At 44.9% G+C, this 23,607-nt stretch overlaps 1 protein-coding gene across 2 annotated transcripts in view; it reads right to left on the reverse strand.

Annotated features, from left to right (window-relative positions):
- The window catches only part of CCM2L (CCM2 like scaffold protein), an 84,339-nt gene extending 68,887 nt beyond the window's left edge, over window positions 1-15,452 (reverse strand). Inside the window, exon 1 of one of the 2 annotated variants that reach the window (XM_086932678.1) lies at window positions 15,058-15,452. In XM_086932678.1, coding sequence (XP_086788804.1) covers window positions 15,058-15,087 — 30 coding nt within the window. In that variant the 5' untranslated portion in view covers window positions 15,088-15,452. The remainder of the gene's footprint in view (window positions 1-15,057) is intronic. The other variant, XM_086932679.1, reaches the window with a different exon arrangement.
- Window positions 15,453-23,607: the final 8,155 nt, after the last annotated feature.

Below are 23,607 nucleotides of genomic sequence, written 5' to 3' on the forward strand. Positions count from 1 at the left end.
TGGTAGATTTGGGTAGAGTGGAGTGGGGTAGATTGTACTGGGGTGGAGTGGAGTTGCATAGATTGGAGTGGAGTTGGGAGTGGAATGGAGTGAGTCAGACTGGGTAGGAATGTAGTGGGGTAGATTGCAGTGGAGTGTAGTGGGGTAGATTAGGGTTGAGTGTTGTGGGGTAGATGGGAGTGCGGTAGATTGTGGTACATTGGAGTGGGGTATATTGTGATAGTTTGGAAAGAGGTAGATTGTGTGGAGTAGGGTAGATAGGAATGGAATGGGCTAGATTAGAGTGGAGATGGGAGGGATAGATTGAAGTGAAGTTTAGAGTGGAGTGGGGTAACTTGGACTGGGGCACATTGCAGTGGAGTAGAGTGGAGACAGATTGAAGTGGAGAGGATTGGAGTGAAGTTTAGAGTGGAGTGGGGTAAATTGGAATGGGGTACATTCGAGTGGAGTAGAGTGGAGTCAGATTGAAGTGGAGAGGATTGGAGTGGGGTAGATTTGAGTGGAGTGTGGTAGACTGGTGTGGAGTGGGGTAGATTGGGGTGGAGTTGATAGGGTTAGATTGAAAGGAGTGGGGTAGAGTGGAGCAAATTGGAGTGGAGTAGACTAGCGTGGATTGAGGTAGATTGGAGTGGGGTGGGATAGATTGTATTGTAGTGGAGTGGATTGGGGTAGACAGGGAATTTAGTAGATTGGGTTAATGTGGGGTAGATTGAAGTGGGGTACATTGGAGTGGAGAGGGGTAGATTTGGGTGGCATGTGGTAGAATGGAGTGAAGTGGAGTGGGATAGATTGGGAAGAGTCGAATAGAGTGTGGTAGATTCGGGTGAAGTGGGGTAGATTGTAGTGGGGTGGAGTGGAGTTGCATAGATTGGAGTGGAGTTGGGAGTGGAGTGGAGTGAGTCAGACTAGGTAGGAGTGTAGTGGGGTAGATTGGAGTGTAGTGGGGTAGATTAGGGTTGAGTGATGTGGGGTAGATGGGAGTGCGGTAGATTGTGGTACATTGGAGTGAGGTAGATTGTGATAGATTGGAGAGAGGTAGTTTGTGGTGGAGTTGGGTAGATAGAAATGGAATGGGCTAGATTAGAGCGGAGATGAGTGGGATAGATTGGAGTGAAGTTTAGAGTGGAGTGGAGTAAGTTGGACTGGGGTACATTGGAGTGGAGTAGAGTGGAGTCAGATTGAAGTGGAGAGGATTGGAGTGGGGTAGATTTGAGTGGAGTGTGGTAGACGGATCTATGACAGAATTTCGACAGACAGAATTTCGACCTACACAAATATCGGCGTAATTATATCGATAGCAAAAATATCGACGCCCTATGTACAACATGGTAAGTACCAAAATATCGAAAATTTAATATCGATGTAAAAAATATCGTTATTAAATATATCGATTTTTTATTTATTTAAAATAACATTAAAAAAACTGTAAATAATACATAATAATTACTTAAACATATTTAAATATATGTAATAATTGTTAAAAAAAATAATAATACATATTTAATAAAAAAAAAAATAATAAATCATATATAATATATAATTACTTAACAATAATTACTATTCCCACTCCAGTGGGTGCAACAGTAGGGAAAACTGACCCTGAACACTAAAAATACCCCTTTACCCAAAAACCTAAAACTGACCCTGAACCCTAAAAATACCCCTTTACCCATAAACTGAAAACTGACCCTGAACCCTAAAAATACCCCTTTACCCATAAACTGAAAACTGACCCTGAACCCTAAAAATACCCCTTTACCAAAGAACTGAAAACTGACCCTGAACCCTAAAAATTCCCCTTTACCAAAGAACTGAAAACTGACCCTGAACCCAAAAAATACCCCTTTACCCAAAAACTGAAAACTGACCCTGAACCCTAAAAATACCCCTTTACCCAAAAACTGAAAACTGACCCTGAACCCTAAAAATACCCCTTTACCCAAAAACTGAAAACTGACCCTGAACCCTAAAAATTCCCCTTTACCCAAAAACTGAAAACTGACCCTGAACCCTAAAAATACCCCTTTACCCAAAACTGAAAACTGACCCTGAACCCTAAAAATACCCCTTTACCCAAAAACTGAAAACTGCCCCTGAACCCTAAAAATACCCCTTTACCCAAAATTAATTAATATTACAAATAAATTACTTCCCACCCTATTCCCCTATAAACCCACAACCCGCTTCAGTAGTAAAACATATAATTTAGTTAAAAATACACATAAATTATCAATTAATTAATCAATTAAAATAAACCATTGCCAATTAATATTTAATTGCAAAATAAATTAATAATTGAAAAATAATTATTTAATTACAAATAAATTACTTCCCACCCTATTCCCCTATAAACCCACAACCCGCTGTGGTAGTAAAACATAATTTAGTTAAAAATATACATAAATTATCAATTAATTAATCAATTAATCAATTTAAATAAATAATTGCCAATTAATATTTAATTGCAAAATAAATTAATCATTGAAAAATTAATTATTTAATTACAAATAAATTACTTCCCACCCTATTCCCCTATAAACCCACAACCCGCTGTGGTAGTAAAACATATTATTTACTCTTATATATTTTTAAATTATAAAAACATATTAAACACATATTATAACAATTAATTTAAATACTTAACTTATATTTCTAACACATATTAGTAAATCGAAATTACTTACATCGATATATATGCTATCGATATTAGTAATTTCGATATTACTTACCTTAGGGTCGATATTCTGGCCATCGATATTCTGGACATCGATATTCTGTCCCATCGATATTAGCAACTCGATATAAGTGTAGGTCGAAATTAAAAACTCGATATTTTGACTGTTTACCGTGGTAGACTTGTGTGGAGTGGGGTAGATTGGGGCGGAGTTGATAGGGTTAGATTGAATGGAGTAGGGTAGAGTGCAGCAAATTGGATTGGAGTAGACTAGAGTGGATTGAGGTAGATTGGAGTGGGGTGTGATAGATTGTATTGTAGTGGAGTGGATTGGGGTAGAGACGGAATAGAGTAGATTGAGTTAAAGTGGGGTAGATTGAAGTGGGATACATTGGAGTGGAGAGGGGTAGATTTGGGTGGCCTGTGGTAGAATGGAGTGGAGTGGGGTAGATTGGGAAGAGTCGAATGGAGTGTGGTAGATTCGGGTAGAGTGACGTGGGGTAGATTGTAGTGGGGTGGAGTAGTATAGATTGGAGTGGAGTCAGGAGTGGAGTGGAGGGAGTCAGACTGGGTAGGAGCGTAGTGGGGTAGATTGGAGTGGAGTGTAGTGGGGTAGATTGCAGTGGAGTGTAGTGGGGTCGATTAGGGTTAAGTGTTGTGGGGTAGATGGGAGTGCGGTAGATTGTAGTACATTGGAGTGGGGTAGATTGTGATAGTTTGGAGAGAGGTAGATTGTGGTGGAGTGGGGTAGATAGTAATGGAATGGGCTAGATTAGAGCGGAGATGAGTGGGATAGATTGGAGTGAAGTTTAGAGTGGAGTGGGGTAGATTGGGGTGGAGTTGATAGGGTTAGATTGAGTGGAGTGGAACAGACTAGAGTGTATTGAGGTAGATTGGAGTGGGGTGGGATAGATTGTATTGTAGTGGAGTGGATTGGGGTAGAGAGGGAGTTGAGTAGATTGGATTAATGTGGGGTAGATTGAACTGGGGTAGATTGGAGTGGGGTGGGTAAATTGGGTTGGGAAAGATTGTAGTGGAGTTGGATATGTTGGAGTGGCGTAGATTGGGGTAGATTACGTGAAGTGGAATGGGGTGCGGTAGACTGGGGTACAGTGGAGTGGACTGTGGTAGATCGGAGTGGGATTAGTGGTGTGGAGGGGAGTGATGTGGCATGTTGTGTCGTGGAGTGAGTGGCATAGAATGGAGTATGTGGAGTTGAGTGGCACGATATGTCGCAGAGTGTTTTAAACTGGAGGGGCTTAGAGAGGAATGGCATGGGATAGAGTGGAAGGGCGTGGAGTGGAGTGGTGTAGTGTGCAGTATGCATGGTGTGGTAGTGCACTGCCATTACAGACAACACATTTTCAATTGAAATGACCATCACATTTCCACCAAAATGCGGTTTTACTGCACACAAATGAAAATGTGTGCAAATGTCATCCCCTAGTCAGGGGTGCAGCTTCAGGGGGGGGTGTTTGGGGTATTACACCCCCCTCATAAATGTATCTTCTGGTACATAGTTAGGTACAGGTGCTTTCAGTCTGGCATGGTGAGGTGTCTGTCTGATTTCACCACAGATTTTTACACACACACTGACAAAACGCATACACACTCTCTCTCCATTTCTCTGTCTTGAAAGTCTTCAAATATGTTGGTCAGTTTACAAAATACTGTGTTTTCCCTCACTTAGTACCCCTACCAATCTGCGTTCCTCGCCCTTTCCACTGTCCTTTAAGCCCCTCTAATGCGCCCTGCTCCCGGACAATGCATTTTTACATTATATGCCAGCATGATGGTTGGAAAATCTGAAGCTCATACCCCCCCCAACCTAACTGACCAAGCTGCGCCCCTGCACCTATTGTATTGATGTGTTTTGATTCAATTCAAATATTTCTTTCCACCACACTTCAGAATTGCACAATAGATGTGCTTTATGTGTACTAGTTCTGATATTTTCTGAAACATCAGCACAGTTCATTTTATGTTGTAGCTTAGCTAAAGACATCTGTGGGACATTCAGAAAGCAGACCTAGGAATGCATTCTGTCCATTGCTTACCATTGCCTTTGTAATTCACATTTTCTGGCTTTCTATTTGCTGTCTTTATTTGTTTTAGGGTGTCCAGCTTAAGATCGTCCCTCCGGAAGCACAAACCTTATTTACAGTCAGCCGCGGTCGCTGCAGGTGAGAGCGTTGGGGCCAGGTGAGGGCGGATTTTGAGAGACGACCACAAGGGAGAATTAAATAGATAATTAATTTTCACTCGTGGTCGTTTCTCGAAATCCCCCCTCACCTGGACCCACTGCCCCACCGCTCTTACCTGAAGCGGCCGCAGCTGTTTACAGTATCCTTTTGAGTGCTTCCTTTCTATAAAAAGGCTTTTATGCTGTGCATTTAAAGACAGAGGTCAAATGGCAGGCTCCGTCTTCGAGTGAGCTTGGTGTTTACTTTTCTTTCTCTGACCTCAAAGTGAGAGAGAGAATTTTTGTGACAATCATGCTGGTGACTGGGAGTTATTATTCTGAAGTGTGGTGGAAACAAATATTTTAATATTATCAACACAAATTATTATACTAGGTGAAGACATTTCCACACATTATTGTTTGTGCGCTGTATACGTTTATCAGCTAAACTGTATGTCTGTGCAAGGTGCAAGTGTAATGATCATTACAATTGAAGATGTGTTGTCTGTAATGGCAGTGAGCTACCACACCATGCATACTCCACTTTACCCCACTCCACTCTACTCTTCACCACTCACACTACGATACTCCACTCTACACCACTCCACACTGTGTCACTGCACTTTACATTCCACTCTACGCTACTTCAGTCTATGCCTCTAAACTCTGCAATAATCTGGGCCCATGCACTCTACTGTGCTATGCACTACTGCACTCTTCACCACTCCACTTTTTGCCACTCCACTCCACAACCCTGCACTCTATGCCACTCCACTCTACACCAATGTACTCTACTCTGTACCACTCCACTATACGCCAATGCCGCACTACACCACAAGAATCTACTCTACATCACTGCACCCTAAGCAACTGCACTCTATGCCCCTGTACCATACCATGCACCACTCCAATCTACTGTGTACCATTCTACAGTACGCCACTTCAATCTACTCAGAAATAATCAACTCTGCACAATTGTAATCTATGCCTCACCCCTCCACTCTACTCTGTATCAATCTACACCACTGCACTCTACTCTAACCACTGTACTCTATGCCAATGCACTCTACACCACTTTACTCTGCATCACTGCACTCTACGACACTATACTCTGCTCTACAACACTCTACACCATTGCATTCTACACCAATGTACTCTACACCACTGCCCTCTCTGCCACTCTATTCTACTCTGCATCACTGTACTCTATGCCACTGCTCTCTACTCTACTCTACATCACTCTACTCCACTGCACTCAACACCAATTCACTCTACTATACAGTACTGCACTCTACGACAGTCTATTCTGAAACACTGCACTCAATGCCACTATACACTACTCTGCAACACTCTACTCTCTGCCACTCTATTCTACTCTGTACAACTGTACTCTACACCATTGCTCTCTATGCTACTTTACTCTGCACCGTCCTACTCTACATCACTGAACTCTGTATTACTGCACTTTAAGCCACTCTACACCACTGTATTCCACTCTGAACTATTCCACTATATGCCACTGCACCCTACACCACCATATACTGCTCTGCAACATTCTACTCTGCACCACTGTACTCTACACTACTTTACTCTGCAACACGCTATGCTACTGCATTGTAAACCACTCTACGTCACTGCACTCTATGACACTCTGCTCTGCAACATTGCACACTCCACCACTTAACTCTGCACCAATGGACTATGCTATGCCACTTCGCTCTACGGCACTTCACTCTACTCCATGCCAATGCACTCTACTTTACTATACACGATTCCCTTCTTTGCCACTGCACTTTACACCACTCCAGTCTAGGCCACTCCATTCTACCCTGCAGCACTCCAATTCACAGAAACAATCTACTCTACATCACTGCACTTTGTGCCACTCTCCTCTATGCTGCACCACTCTAGGTCACTCTACTCTAAGCCACTCTGCCCTAAGCCACTCTACAGCAAACCAATGCACTCCACCCACTCTACTCTACACCACGTTACTCAAAACCAATGCACTGTACGCCAACTATTTTCAATCACTGCACACTACCCAACTATAGTCTACTCTATAATACTCTACACCACTGCTCTCTACACCACTGCTCACTACACCACTGCACACTATGTCATTCTACACCATTACGCTATATGTCACTACACTCTACACCACTCTATTCCACCCTGTACCACTGTACTGTATGCTACTGCTCTCTAAAGAACTCTACAGCACTCTATTCTACTCTACCACTGTACTGTATGCAGCTGCTCTCTACAGCACTCTACACCACTGCAGTCTACTCCAATGCACTCTACACAACTGCACTCTACATCACTCTACTCTGCAAGACTGCAGTCTAGGCCACGGAACTCTATGCCAATGCAAGCTACATCACACCATTGCGCTCTATGTCACTGCACTCTTCACTAATCTATTCTACTCTACATCACTGTACTGTATGTCACTGCTTTCTGTCCCACTGCACTCTAAGACACCCTACCATGTAAGACTGAACTCTCCGCCATTGAACTCTACGCTACTCTGCACTCCATGCCACTACACTCTACACCACTTTAATCTACTCTGCACCACTGGACTCCATACCACTTCACTCTATGCCACTCTACTGAACCCCGCACCAGTCCACTTTATGCCATGGCACTCCATGCCACTGCAATCTACACTGCGCCACTCCACTCTACTTTGCACAACTCTACTCTGCACCACTCTACGCCACTCTACCATATGTGAAAGCCTTCTACACCGATACACTATAAACTACTGTACTCTTTGCCAATCTACTCTGCACCACTGTTTTTTATGCCATCCAATTCACACTAGGCCACAACACTCCACTCTATGACGCTCTACTCCAATAAACTTCACTCCAATCTATGACACTCCACGCCACACTACGCAACTCACTCTACGCCACTCCATGCCACTTTATTCCACTCTATTCTACAACACACTACTCTGAACTACTCCAATACTCCATTCTACGCCACTCCACTTCGACACTTTAAGCCACTCCACTTTATGACATTCCACTCTACTACACTACTCCACTCTATGCTACTCTACTCAATGACAATCTACTCCACTCTACAACACTCTAGTCAAAACAACACCCTCTACGCCACTGTACTCTTCACCGCTCCACAACACGCTGTGACACTCTACACCACTCAACTCTATGACACTCTATTCTAAGCCCTTCCACTCTACTCTCTCCACAACACTATGCCACTCAACTCTGCGCCACTCCATGACACTCCACTCTACATCACTCCACTTGAAGACACTCAAAAACTCTCTACGCCACTCCATAACACCCCCCTCTATTCCACGACACTCTACTTTACAACAATCTACTCCACACCCTCTCCTTTATGCCACTAACATTTAGCCCTGCTGATCATCTGCCAAGCTGGTGTACAATATGGCTAAAACATATTGGCAAAGCCAATAGCTCTTGCATAGGCGAGAACTATTGGCATTGACAAAGCTTGTTTGTCTTTTGTGTGCGCTAGAAAAAAAGCAATCACACCCTCTCCTCTTACATGGATGCTCTGCAGAATTGTCACATACATTCTCTCACTTCAAATTCAGAGAAAGAAAAGTAAACATCAAGCTCCCCACCTCTGTCTTTGAATGCACAACGAATGTGACAAGATGAGAATAAGATTTAAACCCCAGTTTACAGAAAGCGACCTTGTGGAAGAATACAGTATACAATGTTTGGGAAACAGGACAGATGAACTCAAGCTGGACAGCCGAAGGCAAATAAAAGTCTGCAAATAGAACACGAGAAATTGTGAGTTACAAACCACAAAGCCAATGGTAAGCAACAGGCAGAATGCTTTCCTAGGTCTGCTTTCCGAATGTCCCCAAGATGTCTTTAGAAAACCGACTGCGACCTAAACAAGCATTGGCATAGCCAATAGGTCTCGCCTTTGGGACCTTGCAAGTGTTTACCCATGCAACAGTTAATGTTGTTGCACCACGGATATTGTGCTGCATAACTAAATACTTATAAGGTCCCAAAGTCAAGACCTATTGGCTATGCCAATGCATATTGCTCTTCTGCTGTGCTTGTGCTCCTGCTACTGACTGTGGGCCACAGACATCAATGCAGGACTTAAATAGCATCTACAGATGTAGCCCATTTCTTTTCACCATTAAACATGTTTTAAGCTCAAAGCAGACATACCGGCTGACATGCTATGCATAATTATGGAGTGGTCAACTCCTCTGACCGGTAATTCTGTAGAACTACTCGGCTGCACGCAAGGGCACTTATGACTTGTTGGCCTCAAGTTCTGATCTGTAAAACTCAACTTTAGTTGCTTTCCTCGGCCACGCAACACTTCTTGACCATGTCTGGGCACTGCTGTTTCCCATCCTCTTCTGTGTTAAACCTTGCACCTCAAGCAATGCTATGCCTTCTCCCGTTTCCAGTGCTTGGTGAGAGGGCACCTAACCTGTTGTCCCTATTGCCCCAGTAAAGTTCCTCTGATAGCCCCTTCTAACTTACTTCCTACTGTGTTGTAGTGGTTGGTGCAGCCAGTTATCAGACCCTGCTTTCTTGGTGTTATTTAGTGGCTGCAGAAGCTTGAGCCCTAGACCTCAGACCTGCTCGTCCGCCCTTTATTTATTTGCAAGAATGACTGTGTGATTGCTTTTCGCCAAAGAAGGACTTGCTTGAGACCTGTTTCTTCCAGGCAAACTTAAAGGGCTGAGTGGTCATGAGACAAACTATGAAACTCACTTCACTGACAGTATATAGGTAGTGAAGTATGATTTTTTAACGTGCCCGCCCCCCTTCCCCACACACAATATAGACATGCCTTCGAGTTGGGCATCTTCCTTTTTAAAGCGTCTTTGGGTCTTGGCTGGCGACCCCCTATTGATGCTTCTGCATGCCAGTGAAACTCTGCAAGGGTTGGTGGTCTGTCAGTTTTTCCTTTGTCCCAAGTTCTGTTTTTGTATCGTATTCTTTGTTAGGTTTGTTTCTGGGGTCAGTGATCCCGAGCCATAGCTGGGTGACGAGAACAGTTTGTAAAATCTGTGCTCAAGCCTGGCACTGTATCCATTGAACTGTAAAGACCACAAAGGACAACGTGAAATACGAAGTTTCATTTTGTGGCATGGAAGTGAAGGGATCCAACCATGAGAGCGGTTACCACATGAGTAACGTAATTTGTTTTGCGGACAGATTTTTTTTTCTTCCTTTTTTCAATTTCTATATATATTTTTTTGTAATGCTGCAGTCGTGTGTTTGGTCGGTGTGCGTATTTTTTAGCTAGCAAACACATAACTGTTAATATGCCTGCCCTCTCATGAAAGCTCAGACACAAGCTTTGCTCTTCCAGCGTCAAGGTCACCCAAAGTTCCACCTGTTCACCTGCCTGCCTTAAGCCACGTCATTTGTGTGAAACGCAATGCCCAATATGATGCGCTCTTGTACAGCTCAACCCGTCATCTTTGAAATATATTCAGGCTCTCCTTGAAGGTAGTCTTTGTTTAGCCTTTACATAACCTGTTTCGCGTTGCTGGAGGTGTGCGGCTTTCTGTATGAAACTGAACTCCATGGATGTTGGTATTATATTTCTTCCTTAGCTGTTTTTTTAACTCTTCCGAGGATGAGAGCCACCTATCTTCCTTAATGTGGGCTGGTTTCTACTTACGGTTGAGATATTTGATGCAGGTTTGCTTTGTAATTCGATTTAATTTCCTTTTACTAAGGTAAAAATCAGCATCATCAAAAACGTTATTCGATTATTAAAAAATAAAGAAAAGCAGAACAAGTTGTACCTAATCCATCACAAATATGAAAACGTGGATAGTAATATTCACTCATACAGATGACATTTTCTGTTTAAAAATTGATGATTTTCAAGAAAACTGCAGACGCTAAAGCAAACCTGAAAATTAGGCAATGATACGTTCGTAGAAAGAACAATGCTGGCTTGCATTGACTAAGTCCATACATATTTAACATTGGTTTTAAATACTTACGAGTACACTGCTGATCATATTTACAACAAAATAAAATCGCAAGAGTTTGCACCACAGGCTCATCACAGGGACAGACTAAAACTGAGTCAGTTTTGTATTGGCCCAAAGGAAAGCAGAGTAAAGATCGTATGGTTCCTAGTTGGAATCTCGCTAAGAGTGATCCCTCTCGAGGGCTCAAAAGCCAGCCCAGGCACTGCTCGAGATTTGGCACTGTTTGAATAACTGCCCACTCCCGCAGGCTAAGTTCACTTGACTATTCCTGCTCCCTGGAAAACTGTAAGTCGGAAACCAAGCATCGGCCGAGCGCGTGCATGTGCGCGCAAGCAGTCTGCTCTTTTTCCAAGCACAAACTCGTGGATTGTACTGGATCCAGAGGGACGACATGATCTTCGATCTGGAGATTGGCGGAAGTCAGCGGGTTGTGAATGTGAAGGAGAGGAAGTCGCCGCGCCCGCGATGCGATTTCGGTGTGAACACAAGCTGTAGATCTGGCACTGGAGAGCCGGCGGACCCCCCAGGGACGAGTTTACCACCCAGTTAAGACTACAGAGTGCATAAAGGAGCAGGAGAAGGGAGAACCGCTGGAAACATTAAACAGCTCCGAGAGGTGGTACACGGAGCTGGGCGGTAAGGGTGCACACAAATTAATAAGTCGACCAAGGAGATGCAAGAGCGGGAGGAGGCCTCTTTAAAAATGTTCGATGACAAATTAATGATAGACAAGAAACGCCATACCCTCACTTTAAATGACCACAATGTCTCTCCACCATCTCCCTCTCTCGCAGTTCGCAGCGTAGACCAGACGGGGAGGCTTTGCAGGTAAGGTAACTTCCGGTGCAACCAGAAGTGCGTAACAGTCATGCTTTTCAACCAGCTCTCGGTTCCGGCGACACCGGAAGTGCGTGGAGACCAGCTTTTTTTTCCCCTTCAATTTTAATAGCGCGAACTCGACCAGAAGATATCGGAGAGCTTTTCAAGAACACCAATTGCATACGGATTGTTTTTTAGGAAAGCGGAGCTTAAGGGATTTGCACAGAATCAGAGAATTTTTGAGCGAACGCCGAGACTCGAACCCGGGTCCCCAGCTTCAAAGTCGGCCTCTCTAGCAGTTAACGACCAGCTTTCCTTTTGGGGTCGAATTGATGCAGGAAAACCGAGGCATCAAAGGCAAATGAACTGCTAATGAGGACAAGCATTGGCGGACACGAATGAAAATAAAAACAAGCACGGAATAGAAACCTGTGGTGCACAGAGGAGCCGACGCGGGAATCGAAACCAGTGGTGCGCGCGCACCAGAGGAGCGGGGGCAAGGGAGCTCGAAGACATGCCGAGACGAGGTAGGGGATGTGTGTGTGTGTAAGCGCCGGGGGTTCTGTGTGTGTATGCATGCATGGCGGCGGGGGCAGGGGGGGTTCTGTGAGTGTGTGTATGCGCAGCGGGGGGGGGGTCTGTATATGTGTTGTGAACAGCCTGCCGGAATCGGAGCGCGTGTTGACGCGCGCGACCTGATCCCGGCAGGCTGCTGCTGCGTGCGCGTGACAGTCTGTTGTCCTCTCCCCTTGAGTCCCTGAAAACCGGAATGATAACAATAGTCTCGCTCTGCGACAGCAGGCCTTTGGCCTGCAATCGCAGGGCGAGACCTAAAAACACAGGGCCCGATTCACAGAACTAACATAAGACAAAATCCTAAACTTACTACCATTTTGGTATTCACAGAAGGCACTTACTCATTTTTGTATTCATGGAAGGCAGTTACTCATTGATGAGTAAGTGCCTTCTGTGAATACCAAAATGAGTAATTTACTTATTTTGAGTAACTCACTCATTTTGAGTAACTTACTCATTTTAAATAACTTACTCATTTTGGTATTCACAGAAGGCACTTAATCATCAATGAGTAAGTGCCTTCTGTGAATACCAAAATGAGTAAGTGCCTTCTGTGAATACCAAAATGGTAGTAAGTTTAGGATTTTGTCTTAAGTTAGTTCTGTGAATCAGGCCCACAAGCCGGCAGGCGTTTTCCATCCATGCACACAGGATCTTAATATCACCATATCCACCCGGACCGCCTCCACACCACGCCAATCAAGGAAAGAGTTGAAGCATTTTGTAAAGAGCACAACATCATAATGTATTAACCGCCCACAACCAAGCGGCCGCTTTTATTACTTGGTTAGTTTATGCTCGTCTTTGACCATGTACCGCGCTCCGCTGCCTTTTGGCTATTTCTACACTATAGAAATACCATCCCCTTGCATACATATATTTGAAATCGCCATGTCTTAGCCTAAGGAGCAAGAAACTAATGCTTTTTTCTTTGCTTTAAATGTGGAGAAACTTGTGTAAGTGCTGTTTCCAAAAGTAATTTCCTATTCAAATCTAAACACAAAATGACAATATGATTACAGGATGCTGTAACACAATTACTGAATCACAGTGTTACTGCAAACAATCTGACATTCTCTTAATAAGGCGGAAGCGAGTTGCAAAGTGAAAGCGAGTGGGTTTTGTGACAGTAAGGCTATATATCAACTACTTGAAAAGGTGAATCCCAATCAAAACATTTGTATTGTCCCAATGTGTAAGACACTTTAATGCATATAATTAGGCGACTTACATGGGTGAAGGAGAGATACTATAACTTTCCATTAATACTCTCATTAAGTAAAAAAGAAGACAATTTTCTGCCGGTGATCCACTCTGGGGTATCTAATGTTTATTTCGATTACTTGCTCAATAGATAGAAATACTCGCATCCATGAAACTATTGCTCTAGTTTGCACCGAAGCGAATTGTATTTTGCACAAAGATAATATTAACCCTGCACGGAAATATTATTGAAGAAATGTTTCCATGGTAGGGGGGTTAAGGTTTGTTGTTTTATCATGAAAAAGGAGATGTTAATGTTTTAGGCACAGAAGGGCTGGGGTTAAAACAAATACTTGTTGATTTTAAATGTTTGTATGTGGGCGGGTTAAGTATATTAGTATAAAAAAAAATATCATTGAAAAAGTATCATTTTATTTTAATGCTTTGAGTTTTTTTGTATTATGTGTGGCTATGAATTGTTTGTATGGCCTTTTTAGGCATGATATCAAGCTGTTAATAAAATACTGAAAATATATTCTGGGGTGTCCAACGTTGATGCATGATGGTAGCGTCCATGCCAGGTTTTCAAAGTATGTCCATTTACCGTATTATGAACCTAAGCAGGAATCACAGTCTGTCGCTATCCTGAAAATCTGCATAGAGGTCAATCTCCTGGACCTATATTGGTCACCATGGTGTCTTTCGAGGGAAAGATAGAGCTGAGACACCATCTTTACATCATAGAAACTCTTCTAAAAATTGAAAACAGCAGGAGCTGCCAGATCCCAATGCTGAAGGGAAGTTCAAATTTCAAGCACAAGTTTTCATTAAAGATTTAGATCTAACAATGAGACCTACAATAGAATAAAGGTAGCAAAAATGGCCTGTACTGAGAAATGTAGGTGGCCCCGACCCTAAGAAAAGGGCTTTTCACCATGCAACACTAAGCATGAACCTGAGGCTGGGTCTCACACCTGGAGGATTCCCGGGTTAGAGAGCAGGTGGGAGATGCAGCACTGGGGTGTAGTCTGGGAACATAATATAGCGCCTGGGAGCAGGGTGGCAGCTGCAGCACTGGGGCAGGCCGGCGGCCATTCCAACAACTCAATCTCATCTGGATGATGTCTTCGCCCTGGAATCATTTTCACCCTCTCAATCTGCCACGCGCTTTCCATAGACTTCAGTGGGATTACCAACTCTTCAAACCTTCGTTACACTCCAAACGTGGTTCACCCCCTCGGTTTAAATAGAATCACCCTCCACAAACACCTGACGTCACCCCCCGCAGATTGTTTATGAGGGAAAGTTATGTCCCGGGGGCGGGGGCTGCTGCAAAACTGGCACTGTGTTTAAGAAATCTTAAATCCGTAGAAAGGGGAGGGGGCAGTTTAAAAAGCGCTAAATTGCCATATTAGAGGTGGAAGGCGCTATAGAGATGATAATGCCGTAACAACAGCCTACAATAGCAACACTACAGTTTAAGAATATTTAGGCCTGAGATTTATTTATAGCATTATGTTATATGCTTTGACAGACTGCAGGGGGCTTGAAGTACACATTTCTGCCAGTTATTGAATAAACTGTAAAATGTCTACTTACTTTTTTGTCTTTCTTGGGCTCGTAGTCCATGTCGGTCTCCTTAGCTCTCTTCGGTCTCTGTGGCTCTGCCCTTCCTATTCACCGAGGCCTTTCCGGACAGGGAAACTCCACCAGCAGCAGCCCGCCCTGCCCTGATATGGGGGTGGGGGCGCTTCCCTTCCTGCCATTCTTTCGGGCAGTGTTGGGGGACTCACTGCAGGCCTAGCAGCGGGGCGTATGGCACCAGACACGGTAGCAGTGCAGTGCGCGAGGGCCCCGGGCCCCCAGGTCCCTCTGGGGTGTAATTACAGGGGGGGTCGCGGAGTGTAAGGGTGTGCCCATGCGCGCACGTGGTACAACTGCCGCGGGCCCGCGTGCGTACACTCGGGGGTCACGCACTTATTCTGGACCAGGAGACAGGAAGTGCATTGCAACAACGATAAAACGGTTCAAAATACTGTTTCCATGGCGACAGGAAGTGCACAGTCGACGCAGAAATACGATGCCCATCTGTGTGTGACATCCTTCCCAGCTGTCCCTCTTTAAAAGACGCATCCCCTCTGCAGAAAATAGTAGAAATGCCTTTTTTTGCGGCTTGAATTTTCAGAAATGAAAATTGAAATGTGTCTGCAATCTTACTTCCACCTGCTTAAACTTTGGCAACTCTCTCAGGGTGGCAAGGCTACACGCCACTTCAGGTGAAAGGATGGGGGGGAGGGGCAAATGGACAGCGTTTCATTATAGGTTTATAACGTTTTCTCCCATCACACCCCAGCCCACTGTAATGACTGCCTGTAGCCCTTCTCGAGCAAAAGAAACAAATGATGGCCGGAATGCTGCAAACATTCACCCCCAGTCACAAAGATCTGGGTTTAATCCATCGTTCTTTTGCTCCCTATGCCACCGCAGTTTGGACCCAGCCCTATGCAAATCAGTCTTGACCCTGCTCCTCATGGGAACAATCCAGCCCGATCTGCCAAGTCAGGTCCTCGCTGGACCGGAAACAAGCATCCTGGGACCAGTTTCGGGACATCACCCCTCATCAGCCAGGCTAGCTTGAATCCAGTGGCGCAGTGAGCACGTGTAGGAAAGTAGGATATACTTCTATGGTTACTCCCCACTTTTTGCCTGGTGCTAAGCTGTGTTGGACTAGTCTGACTGGGATCCTGCTAACCAGGACCCCATTCTATCTGCTTTCTCCCTAAATTGTTATATGGTACCCATGTACCCAGGGCATAGGTACCCCCCCAGAGGTCTCCCATGTGCTGAAGCATGTATTATGCCACCCAGGAGAGACCTTTTGAAATGGAACTGCAAGGCCTGTCATTGCAGCATGTGTAAATTGGTGCTTGTACCATTTACTAAAGATATAGGTTTCCTATATCTAGGGTCACAGCACTTAAAACTTATAAGTCACCCCTCTAAAAGACCTTTTCAATCCTGAAGGCAGGGTGCTTGGATCTAAGTGAGAGGGTGCCCCTGCATTAGCAGGACACCCCTGAAGCCTACGGAGTCCATTCTCTCAGGTTGTCAGTGAGGCAGCCATATAGTATATAGAGGGGCACCGTGTAATTACGCGATAACCATCTCAAAACTGGCTGTAATGAATCCCATCGAGTTTGGTATCAAACATGTTGGAATCATGCCCCCACACCATAAATGGTGTGGGAGGTATGATTCCAAGCGTTGGAAGAGCCCTCCGTTAGACTCTCAGTGTTCCCGGTACCAGCCTTCTTGACCCGGATAGCACAAAATGGTTTCTGCCGACCAGAGACATGATTCTGCCCTCCTGCTGCTGAGCCAAGCTCGAGCAGGGGAAGGCAGAACAATAAGCATCCTGTCACAGGGAGGCATGACCACCTCACAGACAGGATTTAGTGTATTGGGGTAGGGTGGGTGCGCTTGCCAGCACCACTCAGACTGCATGAGGGGTACATTTGGTGTCCCCATGTATAGTGCAGTTCAAGCCAGTCGTGGGAGCCGTTGGCTATCGCTGTCATGCGAATCTGAACATGTGAATAACCTACCCCCTATCCAGGCCCTCGCCTGGGAGGGTCACTTGAATCGTCCCAACCTTTTCATTAGGGTACTTAAGGGCTAACCTGTGTGTAGGTCCCAAGTTTCGTCGTGATATAAGATTCAGATCAGACGCTTCTTCTACCGCATGGACACTCGGGACTTCTCTGAACTTCGTTTGGGCCTGACTTTGTCTCCATTTCAGTCTGCTGCATCGTCTGTGCCTGTGCATCATACATGAACCTTCCAAGGCCTGTGAAGCATCAAAGACACTTGAAGGAATCTCCCTTGAAGTGAAGCAGTCACTCCCTTGCTTCTGCAGGCACCACAACTAAGTCGACCTGTCTGCTGAACCTGAGCTCCTCCGGATTTTGTAGGGTCTGTAACAAAAGGTGGTGGTTTTCCACAGCTCCTGGGGCCTGCCCTGCCCTCTCACCAAGTTTGAGGTCAGTATCCCTCATGGGGGTTGCAATAACCGAACCCCTGGGCACCTCCTGAACTTGCAATTGCAAAGGCTTGTTGGCTTCCTTCCAAGAAGATCTTTGAGCTCCAAGTAGCCCCAACCTTGAGCACCTCCAGCGACCAGAATCTGTAGCCACACCGCATCGTGACCTGCATCTTCTGGTGAGCTGCTTGAGGTCCTCTCGCGACTCCAGTGCCTCCGGCTTGTGGGTCCATTTGAGGGTCACACTTGTTTCTTTTGGGCTCACCTGATTGCTCAGGGCCTGCCCTGACTCCCCTGCTGGTGGTGACTCTCCTGGACCTTGCTGGTTCCGGCTTTGCTTCTTCTTCCATTCCTGCATTGGCTGCATTTGCCAAGGCTTGTTGGTGCTCCCACCGGACACCAACCACTCTGCACTCAATATCCTCTGTGGGTCAGCTCAGGGTCATCTTAAGGATTTTTAGGGCCCGGGTCAAATGTATTTTGGGGGGCCCTGTTTGGAACAGTTTTGAATTCATGGTCCAATCGCAGGTCTTTCATTCCCTCTTTAGCCAGGTCACGCACAGGCACACATGTCCAAATTCTAAAGTTGTTACATTTAATATTCAGGGATAGTGATGTGTGTTTTCAACACTGTAATATAGCAGTTCACCAATATTACTGCAAATAAGCTCTGGAACACCCTTATATTTCTCATATCTGAGATGCTGTTTTGATCTAAAACTATTTTTTAATGGATGTTACATGAAACATAAAAACAACATTTCTCTGCAAAATGTGCGTAATAGACTCTCACACCCACATTAAAAATAAATGAAAGGGAAACAATTTAAAACAATCTGTTTACGAATTATTCAAGGTCATCAGGGCAAGACATGAAGCCAGAAGAACTGGCTTCACCACGGGCCCCCCTGAAGGCCTGGGCCCCTGGGCCACAGCCCATATTGCCCATGCCTTAAAACGTCCCTGCATTCTGTCCATCAATTGTTCTTTTTGCATTTTTCACCCGAGTGGGATGGGTATGCCCAGACGTAGGTCCCGTGCTCTCCATGCCACTGGAGGCAAGCTATCCTGGCTGCTGAGGGGTGAAACTCTGAAAGCGGTCCTAGGATACTTGGTTCCAAGTTCGGGCTGGCCTGTTCCCATGGGAAGCATGGTTAAGACTGATTTGCATATGACTAGGTTTAAACTGGAATGGCACGTGGTACAAAAAAACTATAGATTTAGGCCCAGATCTCTGTACGTGGGTGAATGTTTCACATGGTTCAGCATTCTGTCAATCAATTGTTCTTTTTGCTGTAGACCTGCTCGAGCAGTAGCAACGAAGCAGTGGTAAAGCTCCCAGAATGCACTAGTTTATTAAATAGGTTAGCTGCCTGGTGTGAGGCCATTTAGACACCGTAAAAGTTAAGTGTGGCATTTACATGACTGTCATCATCATAGCTGCCAACTTCCCTGTCGATCGGTGGCTAGATTAATCCAATCCAGGTATTTTTATTTTGAAATTGTGGAACTTGTAGTTCTGGGTTTATACTGGTTAAATAAGACTACAAGTCCCAGAATTCAAAGAAAAAACAGGGCTGGCCTAATAAGTCAGTCATGGACCTGGGAAACTTTGGTGAGTGGTGATTTCTCCATAGAGTGCATTGCCGTCATCCAAGAGGCTTGTGATGAGGGCTTGAGGGATGGTACGTCTAGTGCTGATGGGGAGCCATTTGAAGATCAGTCGGAGCATGCGAAGGGTGAGGAAGCAGGCGGAGGAGACAGCATGATCTGGGTTGTCATGGTGAGTTTGCTGTCCAGGACAATGCTGAGGTTCCAGGCATGGTCTGTGGGAGTGGGTGGGAGTCCAAATTCTGCAGGCCACAAGGAGTCATTCCATTGGGAGGTGTTGTTCCCGAAAATGTGTATTTCTGTTTTGTTGTGTTGAGTTTGAGGCAGTTGCTTCGCATCCATTCAGCTACTTAGGTCATGCACAGGTGGAAGATGGGCCTCGTGGTGACTCTTCCCCAGCCTCCACCTCCAGGGGGAAAGAATTTACCCTTCATTGCGCCTATAAAAAGGTACTCGATTAGACCAGCATTTTAAATCCATCTGAATATTGTAAATGTGATATTACCGTACCAGAGCAAGCAGATTTAACAGAAAGGGACGGATTACAATGTGCTCGGTACAGAGGGCAGGCTAATACCGGGGACCCAATAATGAGACAGACAGAGTGGAATAACAAGAGTTCAGCTCTGCCTGATCACAAGTAGGATAGTGATTCCTCATCTGGATTTCCTGGGTGTTGGAACACTGGACTGATTTTACCAGCTAGAAAAAAATGCTTTAAAAACACCCCTTAAAACTTTGGCTGCAAAAGCAGCAAAGTGTCTGTCCTCCCCGCTTGAGCATCGTTTTCTGGCAACCACAAGCTTTCCCTTGCCAGACATACTTTTCTCCTTCTCTTCCTTACCGTTCCAAACCCTAATTCTCCACCTACCCAGAACCTGCCAGCCCAAGCACACTATCACCATCTGCTCAGAGATGGTGGTAAATGTAAGCGTTAGTCCCCTTGGAGCTGGAAAACCATGCGGAATTCTGTCTGGTAAAACGGGGTCAGCACAGTCATTTTCCATTCCAGGAGGGGTTAGCTCATAATTGCATGGTAGTGGTTTGGTGTCATTGTACAGTATTTATTTATTGTGACTGACGGAGGGAAAACATGGCACAAGGCAGCATCAACACACTTGATGAACGTGTGATTGCTCCTATGTTCTCCCTTGGTTCAGAACATTGAGTTTGACGACTGGGAAAAATTTCAACGACACATAACCACAAATATGTTTTTTGCTAGTTTGTGTCCCTAACACTTAATGAGGAATCTATTACTAGTGACACCGAAATATGGATGGCACAGGGATCCTTAAGTCCTGAAGAAGGCTGATGACCCGTTTTGGGCGGAATTTAATGTCTGAAACATGTTGACACTAATCAAGAGATGGTAGGGGGATTGTTGCCCCAAGACCTTCAAATTCTGTAATGTTTTTAATACTGTCCAGGGAACCCAAAATTAAATCCCAAATGAAAGGGTATCCTATAAAGGCAGTTTTAACTCTCTGAAATTCAGATCCCTATGTATACATTTTTGAGCTCCCAAAGGACAACTGAACTCCACATATGTACATATATTATTACACAAGGTGTTGAAGCAATCCCAATGATGAAGCATGACATGTTAAGAGAGTCAGGGCATTACTTCAAAACGAATGGTAAAAAGTGGACTTTTGTAGATATATCATCAGTGGATGTTTGATTTAACTGCACAGTAACCTTAATTTGGAGTGGAGATTTTTTACCCTGCGAGTACTATGCAATTCATAATCAGGGTCCTGGTGAAAAATTACTCTTACCCTCCACTATTCTTGCCCTGTACCGGCGGTTACAAGGTTTAGGCCCAGAATGGGGAATAATATGTGCTTTCCCTATTTACCAGGGTCTTTACTGCATTTTTTCAGAATTCAAGGCCCTGTTTTGCTCACATTTTAGTTCTGCTTCCAGCAAGTGGAAAACGTAAGCAGATGTGCAGAATATGTTACCAGGTCCAATTCCCCCCGAGGCAAAATAGTATTTATGTAGAATTACTCGTAATCGTCGGTGTAGGTTTTCTGCATTTATTTTTGAAGAGTTACCACCAACAAAAATGTGACACCTATAGCATTTGTAATGCAATGTGTGTTGTATTTACGTGATTTAGATGTATTGATATTACAAATAACAATGGCTTTTAATTTTTTAAATAATTAATACTTAAATAAAAGTTATTGTAATTTATAACGGCAATAGCTTAAACGTTTGTAAATAACTTTTGTGAAGATTATGTTCAGTGTATGTTATTGTGACGAAAATCGAAGAACATTGCATTTGCACCTACAAACACACAGAGCCACACACATAGAGATGTGGTGGTGGTGGATCTGGGGGATATGGTGGTGGTGGAGATGGTGGATGTGGTGGTGATGGTGGAGGATGTGGGGGTGGATGTGGTGGTGGTGGATGTGGTGGTTATGTGGTGGATGTGGTGGTGGTGGTGGATGTGGTGGTGGTGGTGGATGTGGTGGTGGTGGATGTGGTGGTGGTGGATGTGGTGGTGGTGGTGGATGTGGTGGTGGTGGTGGATGTGGTGGTGGTGGTGGATGTGGTGTTGGTGGATGCGGTGGTGGTGGTGGATGTGGTGGTGGTGGATGCGGTGGTGGTGGATGCGGTGGTGGTGGAAGTGGTGTTGGATGTGTTGGATGTGGTGGTGGATGTGGTGGTGGATGTGGTGGTGGGTGTGGATGTGGTGGTGGATGTGGTGGTGGTGGATGCGGTGGTGGTGGAAGTGTTGGATGTGGTGGTGGATGTGGTGGTGGTGGTGGATGTGGTGGATGCGGTGGATGTGCATGTGGTGGATGTGGTGGTGGTGGATGCGGTGTATGTGGATGTGGTGGTGGATGTCATGGTGGATGTGGAGGTGGTGGTGATGGTGGATGTGGTGGTGGATGCGGTGGATGTGGTGGTGGAGGATGTGGTGGTGGTGGATGCGGTGGATGTGGTGGATGTGGTGGTGGATGTGGCGGTGGATGTCATGGTGGATGTGCAGGTGATGGTGGATGTGGTGGTGGATGTGGTGGATGTGGTGGTGGTGGATGCGGTGGTGATGGTGGATGCAGTGGTGGTGGATGGGGTGGTGGTGGATGGGGTGGTGGATGTAGTGGTGGTGGATGTGGTGGTGGTGGGTGTGGTTAAAGTGTTGGTGAATGTGGTGGTGGATGTGGTGGTGGATGTGGTGGTGGATGTGGTGGTGGATGTGGTGGTGGTGGATGCGGTGGTGGATGTGGTGGTGGTGGTGGATGTGGTGTTGGTGGATGCGGTGGTGGTGGTGGATGTGTTGGTGGTGGAGCTAGAGGGAGTAAGATAGAGAGAGAGGGAGCCAGAGGGAGCAAGGGAGAGAGACTATTGGCATTGCAAATGTAGACCTCTAACCACTTATCAATAATGTAGGACAGTGTAAATACACACTTAAAGCCCACTAAGATCAGAAACCGCTAGGAAATATGCTAAAATTAACAGCGCGTGTTGAAATAATAGGAACATTGAAATATTTATCTTCACGAGTATCACTACAACTGATGGTATTCACGTTACTAACACGTCATGGCCAGTATCAGAAGAACACTGATTAATAAATGAATCGTTATGCTGCAATACATCAATAGGTTGTTTGCATACTGGAGTTATGTTGTCAGTCGAGTTATTAAGAAAGGTGAAGCTAGACACATTTGCACTTTTTTTTTTAATTAAGTGCTTATAGGAGGAATAAGACGAGTGGGATGGAGGTGTAAAGGCGCAACATTTATTTTGAACATTCTACACAGAAGTCATCAAAGTCCGTTTGTGAAGGGAACGTTTGCCAGCAGCGTGGTTTCTTTGCACTGACAAACTCATTTTAAACCGGCCTCAAGAGATCTTGTTTACAGTGACAAAATCCCGAGTGTTGGGAATAATTGGGTTTATTTACTGTACTGGCTTAAGGATGGTTGTAAGCACATGTCAATGTTTAAGCTTTCGGCAGCATCTGGCATTTGAAAATGCGGAATAAACATTCCACTTCAACCTGACTGTCTCCGTAGTGATTTTCAACAAAAATGGAGTATTTGGAGTATTAGCCTCAAACAGTTCTATTGGATAAAAATGGATTACTTAGGTCTACGTGATGAAATTTGGATTAATTTCAGAGGAAAGTTTCCTCATTTCCGCAGTGCAGCAGCAAGGGTTACAAAGGTTAGCCCTCTGTTCTATCTTGCAACATTTATTTTGAACATTCTACACAGAAGTCATCAAAGTCCGTTTGTGAAGGGAACGTTTGCCAGCAGCGTGGTTTCTTTGCACTGACAAACTCATTTTAAACCGGCCTCAAGAGATCTTGTTTACAGTGACAAAATCCTGAGTGTTGGGAATAATGCTATGAGTATAGGACAATCATTTAACAAGTCAGACATAATGAGAAAGGGGCAAGGAGAGGAAAAGGATATACACGGCTGCAGCCTTCCTACTACAAGCTTCTCCCAGCGTGTGCTCTGTAGCAGGCC

This window comes from Lissotriton vulgaris, chromosome 7 (assembly GCF_964263255.1).
Source record: "Lissotriton vulgaris chromosome 7, aLisVul1.2, whole genome shotgun sequence".
NCBI lineage: Eukaryota > Metazoa > Chordata > Amphibia > Caudata > Salamandridae > Lissotriton > Lissotriton vulgaris.